Below are 21,353 nucleotides of genomic sequence, written 5' to 3'. Positions count from 1 at the left end.
TGAAGACGAAGAACAAGGAGGATTTAGAGCAGGTCGTTCATGTACAGATAATATCTTTTGTCTTAAACAAATTATAGAAAAGAAAGTTGTGACAAATAGAGAGTTACATATGACTTTTGTAGATCTTGAGAAGGCATATGACACAGTCCCGCTAAATAAACTATGGGAAGTCCTGGACACATCAAACATACATCAAACATTGGTTAGTGCTCTCAAAGATCTATATTACGGCTCAAACTCCCAAATGAAATTCGGAAACCTCTTAGCTGAAAAATTTGCAGTTACTAAGGGTCTCAGACAGGGATGTTGTGTCTCTCCGACTTTGTTTAAGATTTATATCTCTGCAGCTCTGAAACAATGGAAAAGGAAAGTCAAAGGAATGGGTATACAATTGAACGATCAGGATTGTATATATACTTTACAGTTTGCAGATGATCAGGTGGTGATCTCAAATGACAAAGACGACATGGAATATATGCTTAGAAAACTAATTGAAGAATACCAGAAATGGGGATTAAATATCAATTTAGAAAAGACAAAATACCTCTCAATTGGCGCTGAAGCAGAACAACTCGATATCGAAGACAATCAAAAAATAAATCCATGTGACGAATATAAATACCCGGGCGTCATCTTCGGCCGTAGTGGAAAAGACGAACGAGAAATTGAACATCGAATCATACAAGCCCGAAGAGCTATAGCATGTCTAAACGGAGTTCTATGGAGTAAAGAAATATCAAAGAAAAGAAAATGGAACATATATGAGACTTGAGACAATGGTTAAAACTAGCCTACTTTATGGAGCCGAGACATGGAGAATAACCGAGAAATATAAGAAAAAGGTCGAAGCCACGGAACTGGATGCCATCAGAAGATCGATGAGAATATCAAGAGCCGAAAGAATAAGGAATGAAGTAATAAAACAACAAATGGGTGTAGAGGGCACTATAGTTGAGGATATTGAAAGAAAACAGCTCATATGGTATGGGCATGTGAGCTGAATGGGGGACGAAAGATTGCCTAAAAAAACTATGATGTGGCAACCCCCAGAGAAGAAAAAACGAGGACGACCACCACAGAGCTGGAATCTGGGAGTTAGGAAAGCGATTAGCGCTCGAAATCTAAATGAAGACCTAACTCAGGACAGAATACAGTGGCGTTTGGGAGTCAGACAACGTCGTAAGACGTTATAAAACCGAATATATATAGGGTGTCCCAAAAGTAGTGGAACGGTCGAATATTTCGCGAACTAAACATCGGATCGAAAAACTGAAAAATACTTGTTCAATCATTTTCAAAAATCTATCCAATGACACTAAACACCAAACCCCACTACACCCCCTGGAGGTGGGGTGGGGGGTAACTTTAAAATTTCAAATGGAAACCCCTAGTTTTTCTTGCAGATTTGGATTCGTTACGTAAAAGTAAGCAACTTTTATTCAAGACATTTTTTCGAACTGTGGATAGATGGCGCTATAATTGGGAAAAACGATTTATCCTGATACCATAGGTAAATTATAGAAACGGTCTAATATCTCGAGAAATACACTTCCAAATGAGAAACCAAAAAACAGGGTTTTAATATTTTTCGAAAACCTATCGATAAACACCAAAAATGACCCTCCAACCCACCCCCTGGAGACGGGGTGGGGGGTAAATTTAAAATCTTAAATAGCAAGCCCCACTTTTTATTGCAGATTCGAATTCGTCATGAAAAATTAAGCAACATTTATTCGAAACATTTTTTAAAATTGCTGATAGATGGCGCTAATAAATCGTATTTTTCCAATTAAAGCGCCATCTATCAACAATTCTAAAAAATGTTTCGAATAAATGTTGCTTAATTTTTCATGACGAATCCGAATCTGTAATAAAAAGTGGGGGTTGCTATTTAAGATTTTAAAGTTACCCCCCACCCCACCTCCAGGGGGTGGGTTGGAGGGTCATGTTTAATGTTATTCGATAGGTTTTCGAAAAGTATTAAAAACCTTTTTTTTTGGTTTCTCATTTGGAAGTGTATTTCTCGAGATATTAGACCGTTTCTATAATTTACCTATGGTATCAGGATAAATCGTTTTTCTCAATTATAGCGCCATCTATCCACAGTTCCAAAAAATGTCTTGAATAAAAGTTGCTTACTTTTACGTAACGAATCCAAATCTGTAAGAAAAACTAGGGGTTTCTATTTGAGATTTTAAAGTTACCCTCCACCCCACCTCCAGGGGGTGTAGTGGGGGTTGGTGTTTGGTGTCATTGGATAGATTTTTGAAAATGATTGAACACGTATTTTTCAGTTTTTCGATCCGATGTTTAGTTCGCGAAGTATTCGACCGTTCCACTACTTTTGGGACACCCTGTATATATACTATAGAGGGATATCAGTGACTAGTACATTCAGCCGTTTGTATGGACGAATAATTAGAGACCGCATTGAGAAGGAGTACAAAGACCAAGAGGAAGAAGAACAATCCGGTTTTCGAACAGGAAGAATCTGTACTGATAATATCTTCTGCCTCAAACAACTAATAGAAAAAATTAAGCACAAATCAAGAAACCCACCTCATGTTTATTGACTTGCAGAAGGCGTACGATACAGTTCCTGTAAACAAACTCTGGAACGTGTTACGACAGACGAATATTAGTGTCACCTTAATAAAAGCCTTAAGAAATTTGTATGAAGGGTCAACATCACAAATAAAAACTGGAAACAGATTATCGCAAAGCTTCCTGGTTAATAAAGGTCTACGTCAGGGGTGTTGTGTATCACCGACCTTATTTAAAATATATGTTGCAAAAGCATTGAAAGAGTGGAAACGAAAATGCAGAGGCATGGGCGTAGACCTTGGAGAGATTTGCTTATATACATTGCAGTTTGCTGATGACCAGGTTGTTATAGCAAACGATAATGATGATTTAGAGTACATGGCAAGGAAATTACAAGAAGAGTATAGAAAGTGGGGACTAGAAATTAATACAGAAAAAACAAAATACCTGCCAATAGGTACCGAACTATCGAACATCACATTAGAAAATAATGAAATCATCATGCCCTGCGACCATTACACATATCTAGGAATCGTTTTTGACACAACGGGGAAAGATGATGAAGAAATAAAGAGAAGAATAACACAATCCAGAAAAACAATAGGTTGTCTAAACAGCGTACTGTGGAATCATGAAATGGGAAAAAGAAGAAAACACAATATCTACGATCTCTTATTAAAAGCAGTCTATTGTACGGAGCAGAAACTTGGCGGATAACCGAAAACAACAGAAGAAAACTGGAGGCAGTAGAAATGGACGCTTTTAGAAGATCAGTAGGAGTGTCACGCAGAGAGAGAATACGTAATGATGAGATAAGACAGCGAATGGGGGTTGACGGCTCTCTAACAACAGACATAGAAAGAAAACAGCTGATATGGTACGGACACGTCCAGAGGATGGATAACTCAAGACTCCCTAAAATAATGATGCAGTGGGTACCACCAAACCGCAGAAAGAGAGGAAGACCCAAGAAATCTTGGAGAGAGGGAGTAACGAAGGCGATGAGCGCAAGAGATCTTAGAGAGGGCCAATGGGATGATAGAGTGTCATGGAAATTAGGCATCGGACAACGTCGCAAGACGTTTTAAAACCGATTGATATGTATATATATATATATATATATATATATATATATATATATATATATATATATATATATATATATATATATATATAGTCTTTTGAGTCCCTTTTACTTTTCAGTGTCGGGACTGGCACATCCTTTCACGTGTGTACAAATGTTGACCATTGTTTCTTATTGTATGCTAATCGGCTTGCTTCTGCTATTGTTTTCCCCTTTGGATGATTTTAGCGACTACTGTATCCCAATCTTCTCTAGGTCTTCCTCTACTTCTTTTCTTTTGTATCCTGGCTTCCCATATTTTCTTCACCGGTATGTTGTCTTTCATTCTTTTCATGTGTACCCACCAACTTAGTTGTTTTTCTTCAATATACTCAAGTACAGATTTCATCTTAAGATCTGTGCGTATATCTGTGCTTCTTATTCTGTCTCTCATTGTCACTCCTCTAACTCTTCGTAAATACTTCATTTCTAGGGCTTGTATCTTGCTTTTTAGTTTTCTAGTTAGTATCCATGATTCACAGCCGTATGTAAGCACTGGTCTATATATGGTGTTAAATACAGTTAGTTTGGTTTTTCTTGTGATTTCCTTTTTGTTTAAGAAGCTATTTTTTATTGCATGAAATAGTTTTGATGTTTTACTTATCCTCTCTTCAACATCTTTGTCCTGCCTTCCATTATTTTCGATTGTAACGCCCAAGTATTGGAAATGGTTTACTTGTTCTATTGCCTCCTCATTAATTTGCATATTTATTACGACTGGTTCTTGCGATATTACCATGGTCTTCGTCTTATGTGTATTTATCTTCATACCCTGTTTACGTAATGCGTGATTCCATGCTTGCAGGTTATTTTGCAGGTCTTCTTCTTTTTCTGAGATAACTACTACATCATCTGCGAATGCACATTCCGAAATGGTTACGCTATGGAGATTCCTGTACCCTACATGCAATTTCTTTAGTTTTGGTGTGCACTCTATCATGATTTCGTCCATAAAGATGTTGAAGAGGGTTGGACTCATGACACCTCCTTGCCTTAGTCCTTCAGTTGTTTCGAATTCTGTTGATTTCATGTTTTTATGTATTATGTAGTTCCTATTTCTCTTATAAAGACTTTTGATGATTTCAACTAGTTTATCGTCAACCCCTCTTCTTATCAAGCTGTCCCACACAGTTTGTCGTTTCACCCTGTCGAATGCCTTTTCCAGGTCTATGAAGGCCATATATGCTTTCTTTTTAGACAGTAACGTTTTTTCAATTATTTGTTTTACCGTGAAAATATGGTCTTGTACTCCTCGTCCCTTTCTAAAGACACTCTGTGCTTCATTTAAAGTAGTTTCTGTAATGTTTCTCAGCTTTTTTTCTAGTACTGTTTCATAGACTTTGAGAGAAGAACATAACAGTGTAATTCCTCGATAGTTGTTACAGTCTTTGTGGTCTCCTTTCTTATATATCGGTACTATTACTCCTATCTCCCAGTCCTTCGGTATTGTTTCTTTTTTGCTTGCTTCTTTGAATATTTCAGCTAATTGTTTTACGCCTTTCATTCCCATGTACTTCAGCATTTCCGGTGGTATATGGTCGTGTCCAGGTGCCTTTCCGTTTTTAAGTTTGCCTATTGCTTCTATTGTATCTTCGATTGTTATCTCGATGCTTGTTCTCTGTTCTTCACTACCTGTCGCGTTACTGTTTTCTTTATTCCTATCCTCTTTTGTGGTAGTTAATAATTCTTGGAAGTGTTGTCGCCATCTTTCAATAATTTCTTTTTCTTCTGTGATTATTTTTCCTTCTTTGTTTTTAATTCTCATATCCTTACTAGGTTTGTCTGTTCTCAGAGATTTTAATGTTCTATAAAAAAGTTTTTGATTTTCTTTGCTATTGTGTTCCAGCTGTTGTCCAAATTGATGCCAACTCTTTTCCTTTTCTGTTTTTATCATATCTCTTACTGCAGTTCTTGCCTCTTTGTATTTGTTGTAATTGTTTACTGTTTTGTTTCCTAAATAATTATTCCAAAGTTTTTTCTTAGTTTTCACTTGTTGTTTTATTTCGGCATTCCACCAGTTTGTTTGTTTCACCTTGTCATTCCTTTTACTAATGCCACATACTTTTTTCGCTGCTTCCAGTAATATATTTTTAAATATATATATATATATATATATATATATATCAAACAAATGAAATAGAGAATGTGGAAAAATCCCCTTACGAACAATTCACACATCCACCATTTCAGGTATATATATATATATATATATATATATATATATATATATATATATATATATATATTCGGTTTTATAATATATATATATACTACAATTCTACAGGGTGTGAATTTTGCTACGAAATTAATAAAAAAACGTAATTATCTTTTAACCTACCCTGTATAATATTACAAAAACTTATATTTGAAGAAAGAAGAAATCAAGGAGAATCCAAAAATGTAAAAATCTACAGGGTGTCCCATTTAAAAAAACGAAGTTACAACCAACTTCCGGTATAACCGGAAGTAGCAAAGAGACCAAAATATTTTCATTAAATAGTTCACACCTCAAAACCCCTGTATTCCGATTTTCGTAATTTTCTTACTTTGAGTTCTCGAGATATTTCTAATAGGCCCTTTATCTGCCTCACCCTGTATATTTGTTGTATTTCGTCCTCGATGTCTTGTAATAGTTTGTTACAAAACATTGTTTTGAGTGTGGAATTTATGTTTTCTTTAAAATGATTGCATATGAACGGCCAAATTTTTGATTGGACTTATACTAAAATCACAATAAAGCTGCACTAGAAATAAACAAACCAAGACACGTTGAATGTTACGAGGAGCACTCCCGAATCATGATTTACAATATATAAAATTTATAAATCATAATTTGGGAGTGCTCCCGGTAATATTCAACGTGTCTTGGTTTGTTTATTTCTAGAGCATCTTTATTGTGATTTTAGTATAAGTAAATGTTGGATTGTTTCTGGTAATTGATTTTTGCAATCATCGGTGATAGTATTTTATGGCGGTGTTTGTTAAAAATTTTCTTATGAGTCACTGTGAGGTTCAAATATAGAAATTTAACTTGGTTAGTTGACTTTCGACCGCTGTGTGTTGCGTGTCTTCGTCCGTTGTTTTGATTTACGATTATAAAATTTCTTATTTGTTTGGGTAATAATGGTTTATTATTTTGTTGTGTCTTTAAATTTACGGTAATACAAATGTGCACATAAAAAAAGTTACAGCCCTTTGAAGTTACAAAATAAAAATCAAATTTTTCCAATATATCGAAGACTATTAGAGATTTTTTATTGAAAATGGGCATGTGGCATTCTTATGGCATCAACATATTAAAAAAATTATTGTGAAATTTGTGCACCCCATAAAAATTTTGGACATATTGGACATTAGTGCGCCCTAATATATCTGTGTAGATTTTGGCATTGGATCCGACCATCACTTGTAACGCCGTTGCCGTATCCTCTATTTTAAAACCTTTTTATATACTTGGCTTGGTTGGTGTCACGGACTCCGCAAATTTTGTAATCCATTTTAACAATAGTTCTAGACTAACTAGGTACTTGAAATTTTCAGGATAGATAAGAGCTGACTAACAATGCAATATTTAACTGCTATTGTATGGATAAATGGATTCTTTTTTAAATTTCAAACTGTTTTAAAAATGTGATTTTTATGACATTTTATATTAACTATGACATTTGAATTCCATTTTAATGTACGTCAACACGTCAAGGGCCGATAGCTCTGTGGTAGAGCATTAGATCGGAGATCTACTGGTCCTGAGTTCAAATCCTAGCTCTCGCTTACCTTTTTTTTATTTTTTAATACATATTTAAAACTTAATATACTTAAAATTCATATTTTATAAGTTAATTATTATATTATGCCATTGTAAACAACCGTGGTATTATAAAAAGTACATTTTTATACTAATGTAATTCTTGGAAAATAATCTTGAACTCGGAGGTAAACAACTACACTATGTTATTTCGAGTAACTGTGTTTAACGTGTGTTTGCAATAAAGTTAAGAGCACTTAAGATGTTAATAAAAATCTGATATATCCCATAATTGGTTGAAAAACCATTACCTACTATTGTATGGATAAATGAATTTTTTTTTTAAATTCCAAACTATTTTAAAAATATGACTAATGCTATGACATTTAAATTCCATTTTAACGCAACATAATACATCGAGTCCTGATAGCTCAGTTGTAGAACGTTGGGCCGGAGATATACTGGTCCTGGGTTCAAATCCTACCTCTCGCTTACCTTTTTTTAATTTTTTTAATACATAATTAAAAGTTAATATACTTAAAATTCATACTTTATAAGTTAATTATTATATATGCCATTTTAAATAACCGTGGTATTATAAAAAGTACTTTTTTATACTAGTGTAAGGTTTGGAATTATAATCTGGACCTCGGAGTTTAAACTACACTATATATTATTTCGAGTAACTGTGTTTAACGTATGTTTGCAACAAAGTTAAGAGCACTTAGGATGTTGATAAAAATCTGATATATCTCATAATTGGTTGAAAGACCATATTGCAACGACAGAAACCGCAGTGTTGGTTCTTGTTATTTCGCCGCGGCTTTATACAAAAGATGACGCTACTAGTTTACTCGGTTGATGTTTACTTTTAATAGATGGCTTTACTTTATATGTCATATTAATTTCATATTTTATTTCTGAAAACTATTGAATATTATTAAAACCTTTTTATATACTTGGCTTGGTTGGTGTCACGGAATTCGCAAATTTTGTAATCCATTTTAAAAATAGTTCTAGGCTACCTAGGCACCTGAAATTTTCAGAAAAGCTCAGAACTAGCTAACAATGCAATATTTAACTGGTATTATACAGTGTGATTAATTAGTGGGGTAAAGCTCCGTAGATCCGTTATAGTAATGTATAGCGATAAAACTTAATATCAAAAATTGTAGCGAACTTTGAGCTGCACATTAAAAAATTAGTTAGAATGTTACAGGGTGGTCGATAACATAGTGGCAGACCCAACTTATGTTTTTTTTTAATAGTACACCCTATATTTTATTTTATATTCGAACTCTTCATAACTTTTCCATTATAGAAATATAAAGGTTTGGTATGTTATACAGGGTATTTACAAAGTTATAACCAATTTTATATGAAAATCGTAACAAGCTCAACTCCCTGTATAAATAAAAGTAAGCAAAAGGGCAATGGTTTATTGACGTCATATTGTTTTACTTATTGTCAAAATTTTCGTAAATGATTGATATTGCTAATTTTCTTTATATTGAATACAGGGTGAGTCAAAGTGCAAGTAAATTATTTTCTCAGTAATTTTAAATAGAACACCCTGTATTTTATATCATCGAAAAGTACCATTACCATACTTTAATTTTTATATACCTAACATTGCCTATGTGTAAATTTATTAGTTTTCGAGATATTTTCATTTTTCAGAGCAAAATTATGAATAATTACGGGTCTAAATCTTTCCAAATTTTAAGTAAGCCATGACTGAATTGTCTAAAACTGACAATTTACGATTACTGATTATCAATCTATAATCAAAGTTACAATTTTTGTTATTAACTTTTATTACTATCTATTACTATAACGGATCTACAGAGCTTTACCCCACTAACCAATCACACTGTACGGATAAATTGAATTTTTTAAATTTCAAACTATTTTAAAAATGTGACTAATGCAATGATATTTTAAAGTACGTTAATAAATCGATATCTGCTACATAAAACTTGATGGTGGCTCAGTGGCATTAGACTTCAGATCGAGAGGTCCCGAGTTTGAACCCGGCTGTTGCGTATCTTTTTTTAATTGTTTTAATAAATAATTAAAAGTTTATATACTTAAAATTATATATACTATTTTAAACAGCCGTGGTATTATAAAAAGTACTTTTTTATTACAGTGTAATTTTTGGAATTTTAAGCATTTAATATCGCTAAATTATTTTATATTCTCTCCTATAAATAATAAAAAGGTTTTCTATAAAAAAGTTCTTTTTTATAAAAGTGTAATTATTTTCATACTATCACGTTACAATTTTTTGTGATAGATATTATACACGAGAGGGACACCCTCAAAAAAGCGCTTAGTTTTCGAGATTCTGACCACGGAGGGGTGAATGACTAATTTTATTCATACTTTATATTTTCGAGGGTGCTGAAAACGAAAATGAGGTTTATTTTGAATTTTATGTGGGGGAACATTGTCAAAATCGCAATTTTAACCTAAAAATAAAAAAAAAATGAAATCACGTTTTTTGCGTTTACCCCGCTACAACTCTGTTCCATTTTAAGATTTTTTTCTTAAATTTTTACAGTATATAACTTTAACATTTCTGAAGACAAGGGTACCTGCTTCAAGTTTTTATTCTTATCATGATAAAGGTTATGAATTTTTCAAAGAAAAAGATGCGGATTTGTGCATTGCGAAGTTTAATCGCAAAAGTTGTGTGACGAAGTTTAAAAGTTAGCTTCTTAATCACGTTTATTTGAAAGTAGAGAGTACAAAGAAGTTTTTTGGTAAGTTTTAGATCAAAATGTTTTATAGACAAAAAAAAGAATGTGTGTGTACTTTGTACGCACGTAAGAAGTTATACTTCTATTATATAATTTTAACGAAGTAATTGTATTCTATTTAAATATTAAACTAACTTTCTTATCTACCACTTTCAAAAATTTTTTATTAAAACAACTAAAAAAAATGAATCGTAGAGGATTGGAACCCGGGACGTTTCGAATTCTGACCGAACGCTCAACAACTAGACCACCGAGGTCATGCAGTTGACACGTACGTTTCGGATATAATTATGAGTGCAGCTGATCTCACTACTACCAACTTTGTTAAATTTCGAAACAGTAATTTCACTTTTATTTAATAATGGTACGGTAAACAATCCTCATTTTTTAATATGTTATTCCTTACAAAAATACCTTTAATTTAAGCACAAATAATTAAAAATCGTAAATTTGGGTCAAAAGTTATTAACTTTTTAAGAATTCCCATAAGAGCCCATGTTAAAACTTAACTTTGACCCTTAATAGTAATTAAACGGCACGGTAAAACATTTTTTAAAAAATCAAGTCTTAATTTTTTTAAGTAAACTATAACATACTAAAATTTCATGCAAATCCTTAATTCTTTGCCGAAGGTGTAGAACTTGTGATATTTTGAAAATTGATCAAATTATTTTAATTTTGAATTGAAATGATTTAAGTGCACTTTACATCAACAATAAATTGAACAAGAAATTGACAAAGTTATTCAAGGCCAAATTTGACGAGTACAAAATGTATGGTTTGTAAAAGAAAATGAAGGAATTTGATGAAATAGAACAATTGGATATGTTTTATTTTGTCAAATTTCTTTATTTTCTTTTTATTCACGGCAAAATTGGATGTATAATTGTATTTTGTATAAGCCAAATTTGACCTTGAATAACTTGTTGTCAATTTCTTATTCAATTATTGTTGATGTAAAGTGGACTTTAGAATTGAAAAAAAATACAACAAAACATATAGTAAGAAAACAATATATTAGGTGAATATTGATGGTAATCAAATTATATAAATAAAAGTATTACATTATTACATACTATGTATTTTGGCAGATCAAACAGGTAGGTTTATACCCATGATACATTAACAATTATTACGTACCTGTTGCTTTTAAAAACTATTTAAAAGTCACTACAATATTATAAACTGTTTTGTTTCTGTCCTCACAACAATAAAACTAATATAATATACATTTGTTTACCTTTACCTTTTCCTCCAAACCACAGCTGTCCTACAGCTGCCATATTGGATAATTTTTGACATGTCATTTGAACATCCAATCAGAACAAAGTTATAATGCGCGTATGCGCCTGGGTGATGCGTATGCGCCTGGTTTTAACATATAAAAATTCACCCTCATCGCGCGTAAAGAAGTATAACTTCAAAAATAGTGCAACTTTTAATGTTGACATTAGAAATCCCCAATATAACGCTTATTTTTTGAGGGACAGACAATCTAGGTATAATTTCTCATCTTTGGTACTATCCTTGGATTTTAAGCTTTCATTTGACACCTCATTTGTCATTCTACCTAGTATAATGACGGAGAAATAAACGTTCTTATTCTACTATTCTTGTAGGTACGTTTAACATTTATTGAAATTATGAAAGAAATGGCATGGCAACACTGTGACGCACAAACATAAGATTTAGCTGTGCGTTACATAGGGTGCACTAATATCCAAGATGTCCAAAATTTTATGGGGGTTTTGTTAACTTAAACCCCCCTAAACTTTTGTGTATGTTCCTATTAAATTATTATTGTAGTACTATTAGTTAAACACAATGTTTTTAAAACTATTTTGCCTCGTAGTACTTTCTCGAAAAGCCAGTTTTTATCGAGATATTTTGAATATTAATTTGTCAAATCCACCGGATATTAGTATATGGTTAAGTACGATTATAGAGACCTGGTAATATTTTTTTTTTATTTTTTATTTAATAAAACTCCAACAGGAATCTTATGATTATTGCTATCTGATCATTAATATGATCAATAAGCAAGTTAGTTCTATATACAAAATATTACAAAAAACTTATCTAATGTTATATTCAGCAATATTCCTTAGGCTCTAATACATTATAGTACTACCAGCTCACGTGTACACTTTAGTCGCACTTTGCTCTGCTTTTTCACTTTCACTCGCTTGTTTAACTTATAGCACTAACTCAAACGGCTTCGTTCTCTTCAGTCTTCTTATCTGGTTGGCGTTGTCTAGGAGTTTGATGGCCTCGACATTCACATGGTGGAGAGCCTTTGTTCATGACTCTCGGCAAACTTATTTATTGTCTGGATAACCGTATCCATCTGGAGGTCTCGATGAAGATCACAATTTCTGAAGTACCATGGAGCGTTAACGATGTTTCTTAATACTTTATTCTGATATCGTTGTATAATTTGGATGTTACTTTCTTTTGTACAGCCCCATAGCTGTATCCCATATGTCCATATCGGTTTAAGGACTTGCTTATACAATAACAATTTGTTATAAGTAGACAGAGTGGATTTTTCCCCCTTCAACCAGTACATCTTTCTGAACTTAATTTCTAATTCCTCCTTTTTTTTCTTAATATGCTCTTTCCAACGTACATAGCTTGGAATCTAATGTCATACCCAAATATTTTGCCGTATTTGCATAAGGTATTTGGTTTCTATTTATACTAACTGGGATATGTTGTTCTTTTTTGTTAGTAAAATTGACATGAACAGATTTTGTTTCATTCAATTTGATACGCCATCGCCTGGTCCAAATGTTAATTTGTTCAACAGAGTTCTGTAGGATGGTTGCTGCATCCTCGTGGTTTTGTCCGACTGCTAGAAAGCATGTGTCGTCTGCAAATGTCGCAATTGTGTTAGGTTCTAATGATGGAATATCGCTAGTATAGCACTGGCCAAAGGACACTTCCTTGTGGAATTGTAATAATATGAAAATTTATTTATAATGTACATTTTTAGGTATATTTTGAACCATAAGAAGTCACATCTCGATAAAAGGTGTGTTATCGAAAAATTACCAAGAAGCAAAAAGTTTTAAAAACACTGTGTTTAACTAATGGTACCGCAATAATAATTTAATTGGAACGTATACAAACATTTGGGAGGTTTAAAGGAACGAAACCCCCATAACATTTTTATGTAAACATATTAAAAAAGAAGCCGCATCTCGATAAAAAATGGCTTATCAAAAAAATGCTAAGAGGCAAAAATTTTTTAAAAATATTGTAAAAGTACCACCATAATAATTTAATTGGAACGTACATAAAAGTTTGGGGGGGGGTTGAAGGGAACAAAACCCCATAAAATTTTTATGGGGGTGTACAAATTTCACTGTTGTTTTTTTTAAGATGATCCTGCCATAAGAATGCCGCATGTCCATTTTCAATAAAAAATCTCTAGAGTTTTCGATATATGAAAAAAAATCGATTTTCATTTTGTAACTTCAAAGGGCTGTAACTTTTTTTGTGCTCACTGTTATACAGGGTGTTTCATTAATAATTGTCCATATAGTAACTGGAGAAACCTTAGTACAAAATACGAAGATTTACCCTAAAACACTAAAATAAAATGTGGTTCCTTACTGAGTTACAGGGTGTTTTATCTAAAAATTTAAAAACTATTTTTGCTCAGCATTTTAAAACTATTCGACGTATCCTTTTCATACCTGGCAGGAGGTACATGTACTGTTCACACCACTAAATTATGTTAAACAAACGTTTTTTTCTTTAACCAGAGGCGTACGACGGGGGAAAGTGAATGGTTGACCCTTTCAAAATTCTACGCCACTAGCGAAATTGCTGTTTTAGTTTAATTTTTGGATTCTCCAATACCTTCTATGAAAATAATATACTCTTCATTCGTAACGATAAAGTCATTAGTTTTCGAGATCTTTGAATTTAAAAATGAAACGACACGGTTATTTTGATTAATGTATTGTGTCGCTTCATTTTTAATTTCAAATATCTCGAAAACTAATCATTTTATCGTTACGAATGAACAGTATATTATTTACATAAAAAGTATTGCAAAATCAAAAAATATACTAAAATAGCAATTTCGTCAGTGTCATAGAATTTGGGAAGGGTCAACCAGCCACTATCCCCTGTCGTACGCCTCTGGTAGTAGCTAGAAATGTTTGTTTATCTTAATTTAGTAAGGTGTACCAGTACCTACACTTTCTACCAAGTATGATAAGGATTCGACAAATAGTTTTAAAGTACTGGGTACAAATAATTTTTAAATTTTAATCATATGAATCATATAAATTAATCAAAATAACTGTGCCGTTTCATATTTAACTGCAAATATCTCGAAAACGAATGACTTTATCGTTACCAATAAAAAGTATATTATTTACGTAGAAAGTATTGGAGAATCTAAAAATGACACTAAAATAGTAATTCCTCCAGTGACGTAGAATTTGAGAAGGGTCAACCATTCACCATCCCCTGTCGTACGCCTCTGATAGCAGCTAGAAACGTTTGTTTATCATAATTTAGTAGGGTGTCTAGTAGTCGCACTTTTTGACAAGTATGAAAAGAATACGTAGAATAGTTTTAAAATGCTGAGCAAAAATAGATTTTAAATTTTTAGATAAAACACCCTGTAACTTAGTAAGGAACTACATTTTATTTAAGTGTTTTAGGTTAAATGTTCGTATTTTGTGCTAAGGTTTCTCCAGTTACTATATGGACAATTATTAATGAAACACCCTGTATATGGGTAAGTGAGGTTCAATCAACCTATTTTGGCCCCAGAATCTGTGGTAAAATTTATGGCCAGTCTTTTCGTGACACCCTGTATTTCTGTTGAGATTTGTGATTGTCATAAATTATACATTTTTGGAGTGCGTCTTCTATATTTATTTATTTATTAAGCTCAACAGGCCTTGTAGGCCTAGGGCTAAAACGTTTACATTTCTGATTACATTTTATTTTAGTCTTATAAATTTTATTTATTTACACTGCAGACTTTTTATATACTCCTTCACCACCTCCATCCATCTCCTTCTATTACCACCTCTTACTTTTTTTCAGGTCTTCGTACACACTGTCCTTCCATCTTTTTCTTGGCCTCCATTTCTTCCTCTTTTGTATTGGTCTTCGTGAGAGTACCATTTTCGACATTCTTTTACTTCCCATTCTTTCGATGTGCCCCAAATATCGTATTCTGTGCTTTGATTATCGTCATTATCGTTGGCTGTTTATACAGTTCTTCCAATTCTTTATTGGTTCTTCTTCTCCACTGACTTATTTTCATACCTCCCATGTTTCGCATGCGTATGTTATTGCAGGTCTGATTCCAGTCTTATAAATTCTGATTTTTGTTTTTCTTGATACGTATTTGGATTTCATTAATGTTCGTAATACTGTAATACTCCATACTTTTTATTCCCTTAAGCCTTTATTCCCCCTTATGACTATTTTCATCTATTTTGGCCCCCAGGTAATTCATTTCTTTGGTTCTTTTGAACGAGTATGCGTTTTCATATACAGGGTGTTTGGTAAAGAATGGACCATAGCTTGACCTTAGATTCCTGAGGTTAAAATAGGCCGATTTAAGCTAAGTTACCTTAGTACAAAAGTTTATAATAACTGAAATACAGGCTGTCAAAGTTAAACTTTTATTTTATTTATTCTTGGATATTTCCTAACAGGCATGGAATAATACGAAATTTGGTAAGCGGGGTTTTTTTGTGACGAGAAATCTAAATTCGCCACCAAACATGATGTACTGCCCAGAGGGCGCCACATACGCCTTTCATCGCTCATTAAATAGTTTCAATTTTTTTATTACCCACTCTGCATACTTCTTGAATCAAAAATTTTATTCTCTTAATATTTTTACGTAAAAAAGGTATACTACATTTATCTCGTTAAACTCAACTGTTTTTGAGATAAACTCATTTTAAATCTGCGAGGCAACATAATTCTTTGCATATTATCATTGTAGTTACACCCAAAAAATAACAACACCATAAAAATTTACAAAAATGTATCGCAAATTTCTTCAAATGGAATTTGCGTTGCAATGGCATAAATATGAGCACAATGGCATAATACTGGCACAATTATTATGGTTTCAAGTTTATTTTTAGGGTTTAACTACAATGATATTATGCACAAAAATATGTTGTATTGCAGATTTAAAATGCGTTTATCTCGAAAACAGTTGAGTTTAGCGAGATGAATGTAATATATCTTTTTAAGTAAAAATATTAAGAGAATAAAAATTTTGATTAAAAAAAGTATGTTGAGTGGGAGGTAAAAAAAACTGAACGTATTAAATGAGCACTGAAAGAATTCGCTCTGGGCAATACATCATTTTTGGTGACGAATTTAGATTTCTCATCTCAAAAAACCCCCGCTTAAATACCAAATTTCGTGGTGTTATCCCATGCCTGTCAGGAAATATTCAAGAATAAATAAAATAAAAGTTTAACTTTGACACCCCGTATTTCGGTTATTATCATTATATTTTGTACTAAGGTAAGTTAGCTTAAATCGACCTATTTTAACCTCAGCAATCTAAGGTTAAGCTATGGCCCATTCTTTACCAAACACCCTGTACATACTTTGTCTTTTCTTTATTTATTTTAAGTCCCAATTTTTTAGCGCTTCTGTTATTATTCACTCACCGGCACAAAATTCCGCCACCCAAAATTTTTGATTAAGTTTGACAATTTATAACTTTATTATTTTCCGCTGAAATTCTTTATTTAGTTTTCTATATTCTTCTTTGTTTCCCTTTTCTTTCTCGCTTTCGTCGTATTTCCATGAGGGCTTTTGTATATATGTATGTATCGGTTTTAGAACGTCTTTCGACGTTTTCCGATGCCTAACTTCCACGTCCTTCTATCATCCCATTGGCCATCTCTAAGATCCCTTGTACTCATTGCTTTGGTTACCCCTTCTTTCCATGTCTTTTTCGGTCTTCCTCGTTTTTGCGGTTTGGTGGTACCCACTGCATGATCCTTTTAGGCAATCTTGTGTCTTCCATTCTTTGAACATGACCATACCAAATCAACTGTTTCCTCTCAATGTCTGTTGTTAAGTAACCATCTATTCCAATTCGTCGTCTTATTCCTCATTTCGAACTCTTTCCCTACGGGATATACCTAACGATTTTCTAAAGACATCCATTTCTACAGCTTCTAATTTTTTCCTGTTGTTCTCGGTTATTCTCCAAGTTTCTGCTCCGTAAAGTAGGCTGCTTTTAATAAGTGTTTCATAGATATTGTATTTTCGCTGTATTCCTATTTCGGAGCTCCAAAGTATTCCATTTAGACAGCCAATTGTTCTTCTAGCTTGTGTTACCCTTTTCTTTATTTCCTCATCGTCTTTTCCCGTTCTATCGAAGATTACTCCCAGGTAAGTGTATTCACTACAGGGTGTGATTTGTTCATTATCCTCTAGTTCGATATTGGATAGCTCAGCTCCTATGGGTAGGTATTTAGTTTTTTCCACATTAATTTCCAAGCTCCACTGTTCATATTCCTCCTTTAGTTTTCTTGCCATATACTGTAGGTCGTCTTTATCATTAGCTATGATGACTTGGTCATCAGCAAATTGTAAGGTATATAAACAAACCTCTCGGAGGTCTATACCCATACCGTGGCATTTACGTTTCCACTGGTTTAGTGCTTTTGCAACATATATCTTGAACAAAGTTGGTGAAATACAGCAGCCCTGGCGCAGACCCTTGTTAACTATGAACTTTTTAGATAGTGTGTTGCCAATTTTTACTTGTGATGTAGAATTTTCATATAGATTTTTTAAGGCTTTGATTAGAGTGTAGCTGATGTTAGTTTCTTGTAGTAATTTCCACAATTTAGTCACAGGAACGCTGTCGTATGCTTTACGGAGGTCAACAAACATGAGATGGGTGTCTTGATTGGTTGCTGATTTTTTTGTCAATTAATTGTTTTAGGCAGAAGACATTATCTGTGCAAGTCCTTCCAGCGCGGGCTTTTGTATCTTTGCTAATCTTTTCGGTTTTGGTGTCATTTTTCTTGCCAAATTTGAGTTATGCGTTTCTAAGCGAGTCTGTTATTAATTTTTATTGTAATCGTCGATATTTAGAGGTTTGGGATTATCACTGTGTAAAGTTTCGGCTATATTTTTTATGTATGCTGCTGGCTGATTTGATGAATTCTAAACTATGCGTTTGCAACTGTTTATCATATTTGCTCTTTCTTTTTATGGGTTTATCGTATATATTAATCATCAAGACTTTGAGCTATTATTTAATATTGTTTATTTATTATCATTTTTTTATAAAGTAGACATATTTCGACAACCTCTATATATTTCGTAGGTTAAACGATATTCTACAGGATTTATTATTAGAGTGTCCTCGTGAGGAAGAGGAATTTGAACAGTTACCATCTACTATCAGAGATCGAATGTGTGCAGAATCAGCACTGAATCAAAAAATTCTCCATCGTTACAATAAGTTATTCGGACAAGTTATACCGAATAAAAAAGGAAAACTAAAGGATTTCTCAACTTGTTTCCGTGAGTTGCTGAACAAATTTGAAAAAACCAGAGACGATTTTGTCGAAGTAAGTTTTTTTTAATTTTGTAAGTAGCCCTAAAGTATTGAACTGACTTTTAAGCATAATTATTCATACTCCAGGGAAATAACCAAATATATACCATGTTCGGGACACTGAATTATCCAGGTATTTGATAATCTTTTTAGTTATTATAGACTTATAGGAAAAAAACCTACCTGTTTCCTGCCTAGAGTTCGGAGGCGTTTTCTAATTATTAATAACTTAGTGCAATAAACGCGATTTTTTACACCCAATTAAAAAGCTAAATTGTTGTCATAAAATTACAAAATTTTATTTTTCAGAACATTGAAAAATTTTGATGAAAGTGTTGATTTATGAAAGTTAAAAAGTCATTTTGTTGCTTCGTAAACTGCAAAATAACTCAAAATCGTTATTTGTTAATAACTTTTATTAAAACTAACGTATAACTTTGATGTTTCACCCAAAGTTGGGTATTGGGGTACTTAACAAATCCTCAAAATTTAATACCCATCAATTAATTAGTTTAAAAGTTATTCTATTTGTTTATCCCAGAGACCTTTGTTTTGCAATAACATTTATTTATTTTGCTCAACAGGCCATGTAGGCTGTGGGCGTGAAAAACACAATTACATTTTTTTACTATACATATCTACAATATACAATATTAATTTGTCTATTAAAAAATACATCATATAAATATATACATATTGTTATGAATCACCTTAGCATATTTAAGTAAGTTAGTAAGTCAGACTACTAAAGGATCTGACAGTTAAGTATATTTGTCAATTTTAGAAATTTTGTTATTAGTCTTGTCACGTTTTACTTTTGGAGGATTTATTTTTTGTACTTTAGTTTATTAGGAACTTTAATAAACTTGTTAAAACAGAGTAACAATTCTCTTAATCCCTGAACCCATCTAGAAATACAACAATTATATAGCTCTCATTTTACAATTCATGGCACATTGTTCTGTTACAATTTCTCTTGCGCTCTTCTTACCACTCCTCTCCATTCTCTTCTGTCTAATACCTTGTTTCTCCAGTTATCTATTTTTAATTCTCGTAAATCTGCTTGGACGCTGTCAAACCATCTTTTACGGGGTCTTCCTTTCCTTTTTTTCCCTACTGGTTTCCTGTTCAATATCATCCTGGTCATTCTATGGTTTTCCAATCTTTGCACATGTCCCAGCCATCTTATTCTATGCGCCTTTATTATTGCGGTGATTTTTGGTTCCGTATACAGCTCTTCCAACTCTTTATTTGTCCTTCTTCTCCATTCCATTTGTGTATTTATGCCTCCGTAAATTGATCGGAGAATTTTTCTCTCCCATCTTTCTAATCTTTCTTCATCTGCCTTTCTTAAAACCCATAATTCAGCTCCATATAAAACCGTAGCTCTAATCACTGTCTTGTAAATTCTTTCTTTTGTTTTTCTTGAAACAAACTTAGACTTCATTAAGGATCTCAGCATTCCGTATTTCTGGTTGCCTTTTGTAATTCTGGATTCTATTTCTTTATCCTCATGTCCATTTTCCATTACTTTCACACCAAGGTAAGTAAACTCTTCCAATCTGTCAAAACTGTATATGTAATCTTTCTCCCCTTGTATTTTTATAAACTCTTCATTGTCTTGCTGCGTATCACCCATTATCATGTATTTAGTTTTCTTTTCATTTATCTTTAGGCCAAACCTATTTGCTTTTTTTTCTATCTTTTTCACAATTATTCTCAATTCTTTCTTTGATTTTGCTAATATTGTTAGATCATCCGCAAAAGCAATACATTGATGTTCATTTTTAAATATGGTTTCTTCCATTTTTATGCTGCAATTCCTCATTATTACTTCAAGAACAAGATTGAACAACGTGGTTGACATCGGGTCACCCTGCCTGAGTCCTTGTTTGATTTCGAAGTCCTCTGAAATGTCTTTCCACACTACTTCGCTTTTCGTTTTTGCCAACGTCATTTCAATCAAGCCAATCAATTTTTTGGGGATTTGTAATTGTTTCAGAGCACGGTACATTTCTTTTCTATTTATACGATCATATGCATGCTTGAAATCTACGAACAGCACATACAGGGTCGTTTTGTACTCATAGCAATTTGCTTGTAATTCTTTTAGCGTGAAAATCTGGTCTGTTACCGAACGGTTGGATCGAAAGCCTGCCTGGTACTCTCCCACAGTATCCTCCATGTATTCGTTCAGTCTTCCACGTATGCATTGTGCTATTATCTTATACCCTGTCTCTAGGAGTGCTATTCCCCTATAATTTTCACATGTTTGTTTATCTCCTTTTTTATGTATGGGGCAGATTCTAGCCAGCATCCAGTCATTTGGCATTTTTTCCTCTTCCCATATCTTTTTCACCAGCCAATATATTTGCTCGTACAGTTGTTCTCCTCCTGCCTTTAACATTTCAGCTGTTATTTCTGTCGCTCCTGGACTTTTGTTGTTTTTAAGTTGGCTGATTATATTCATTACCTCTTGTTTTGTTGGCGTCCCCACTATCGTATCGTTTTCTTCCATGTTCTGTATTATGTCCATCTCGTCCTCTTCAACATTATTTAATAGCTCTTCGAAATAATTTTTCCATCTTT

At 33.0% G+C, this 21,353-nt stretch overlaps 1 protein-coding gene across 3 annotated transcripts in view; it reads left to right on the top strand.

Moving 5' to 3' along the window:
* The window catches only part of LOC126893240 (RISC-loading complex subunit tarbp2-like), an 85,800-nt gene that overhangs the window by 43,819 nt on the left and 20,628 nt on the right, over window positions 1-21,353 (top strand). For all 3 annotated transcript variants that reach the window (XM_050663226.1, XM_050663227.1, XM_050663229.1), the window contains exon 4: window positions 18,531-18,777. In XM_050663226.1, coding sequence (XP_050519183.1) covers window positions 18,531-18,777 — 247 coding nt within the window. The remainder of the gene's footprint in view (window positions 1-18,530; window positions 18,778-21,353) is intronic.

This window comes from Diabrotica virgifera, chromosome 10 (assembly GCF_917563875.1).
Source record: "Diabrotica virgifera virgifera chromosome 10, PGI_DIABVI_V3a".
NCBI lineage: Eukaryota > Metazoa > Arthropoda > Insecta > Coleoptera > Chrysomelidae > Diabrotica > Diabrotica virgifera.
This window is presented reverse-complemented; position numbering and strand designations above follow the sequence as displayed.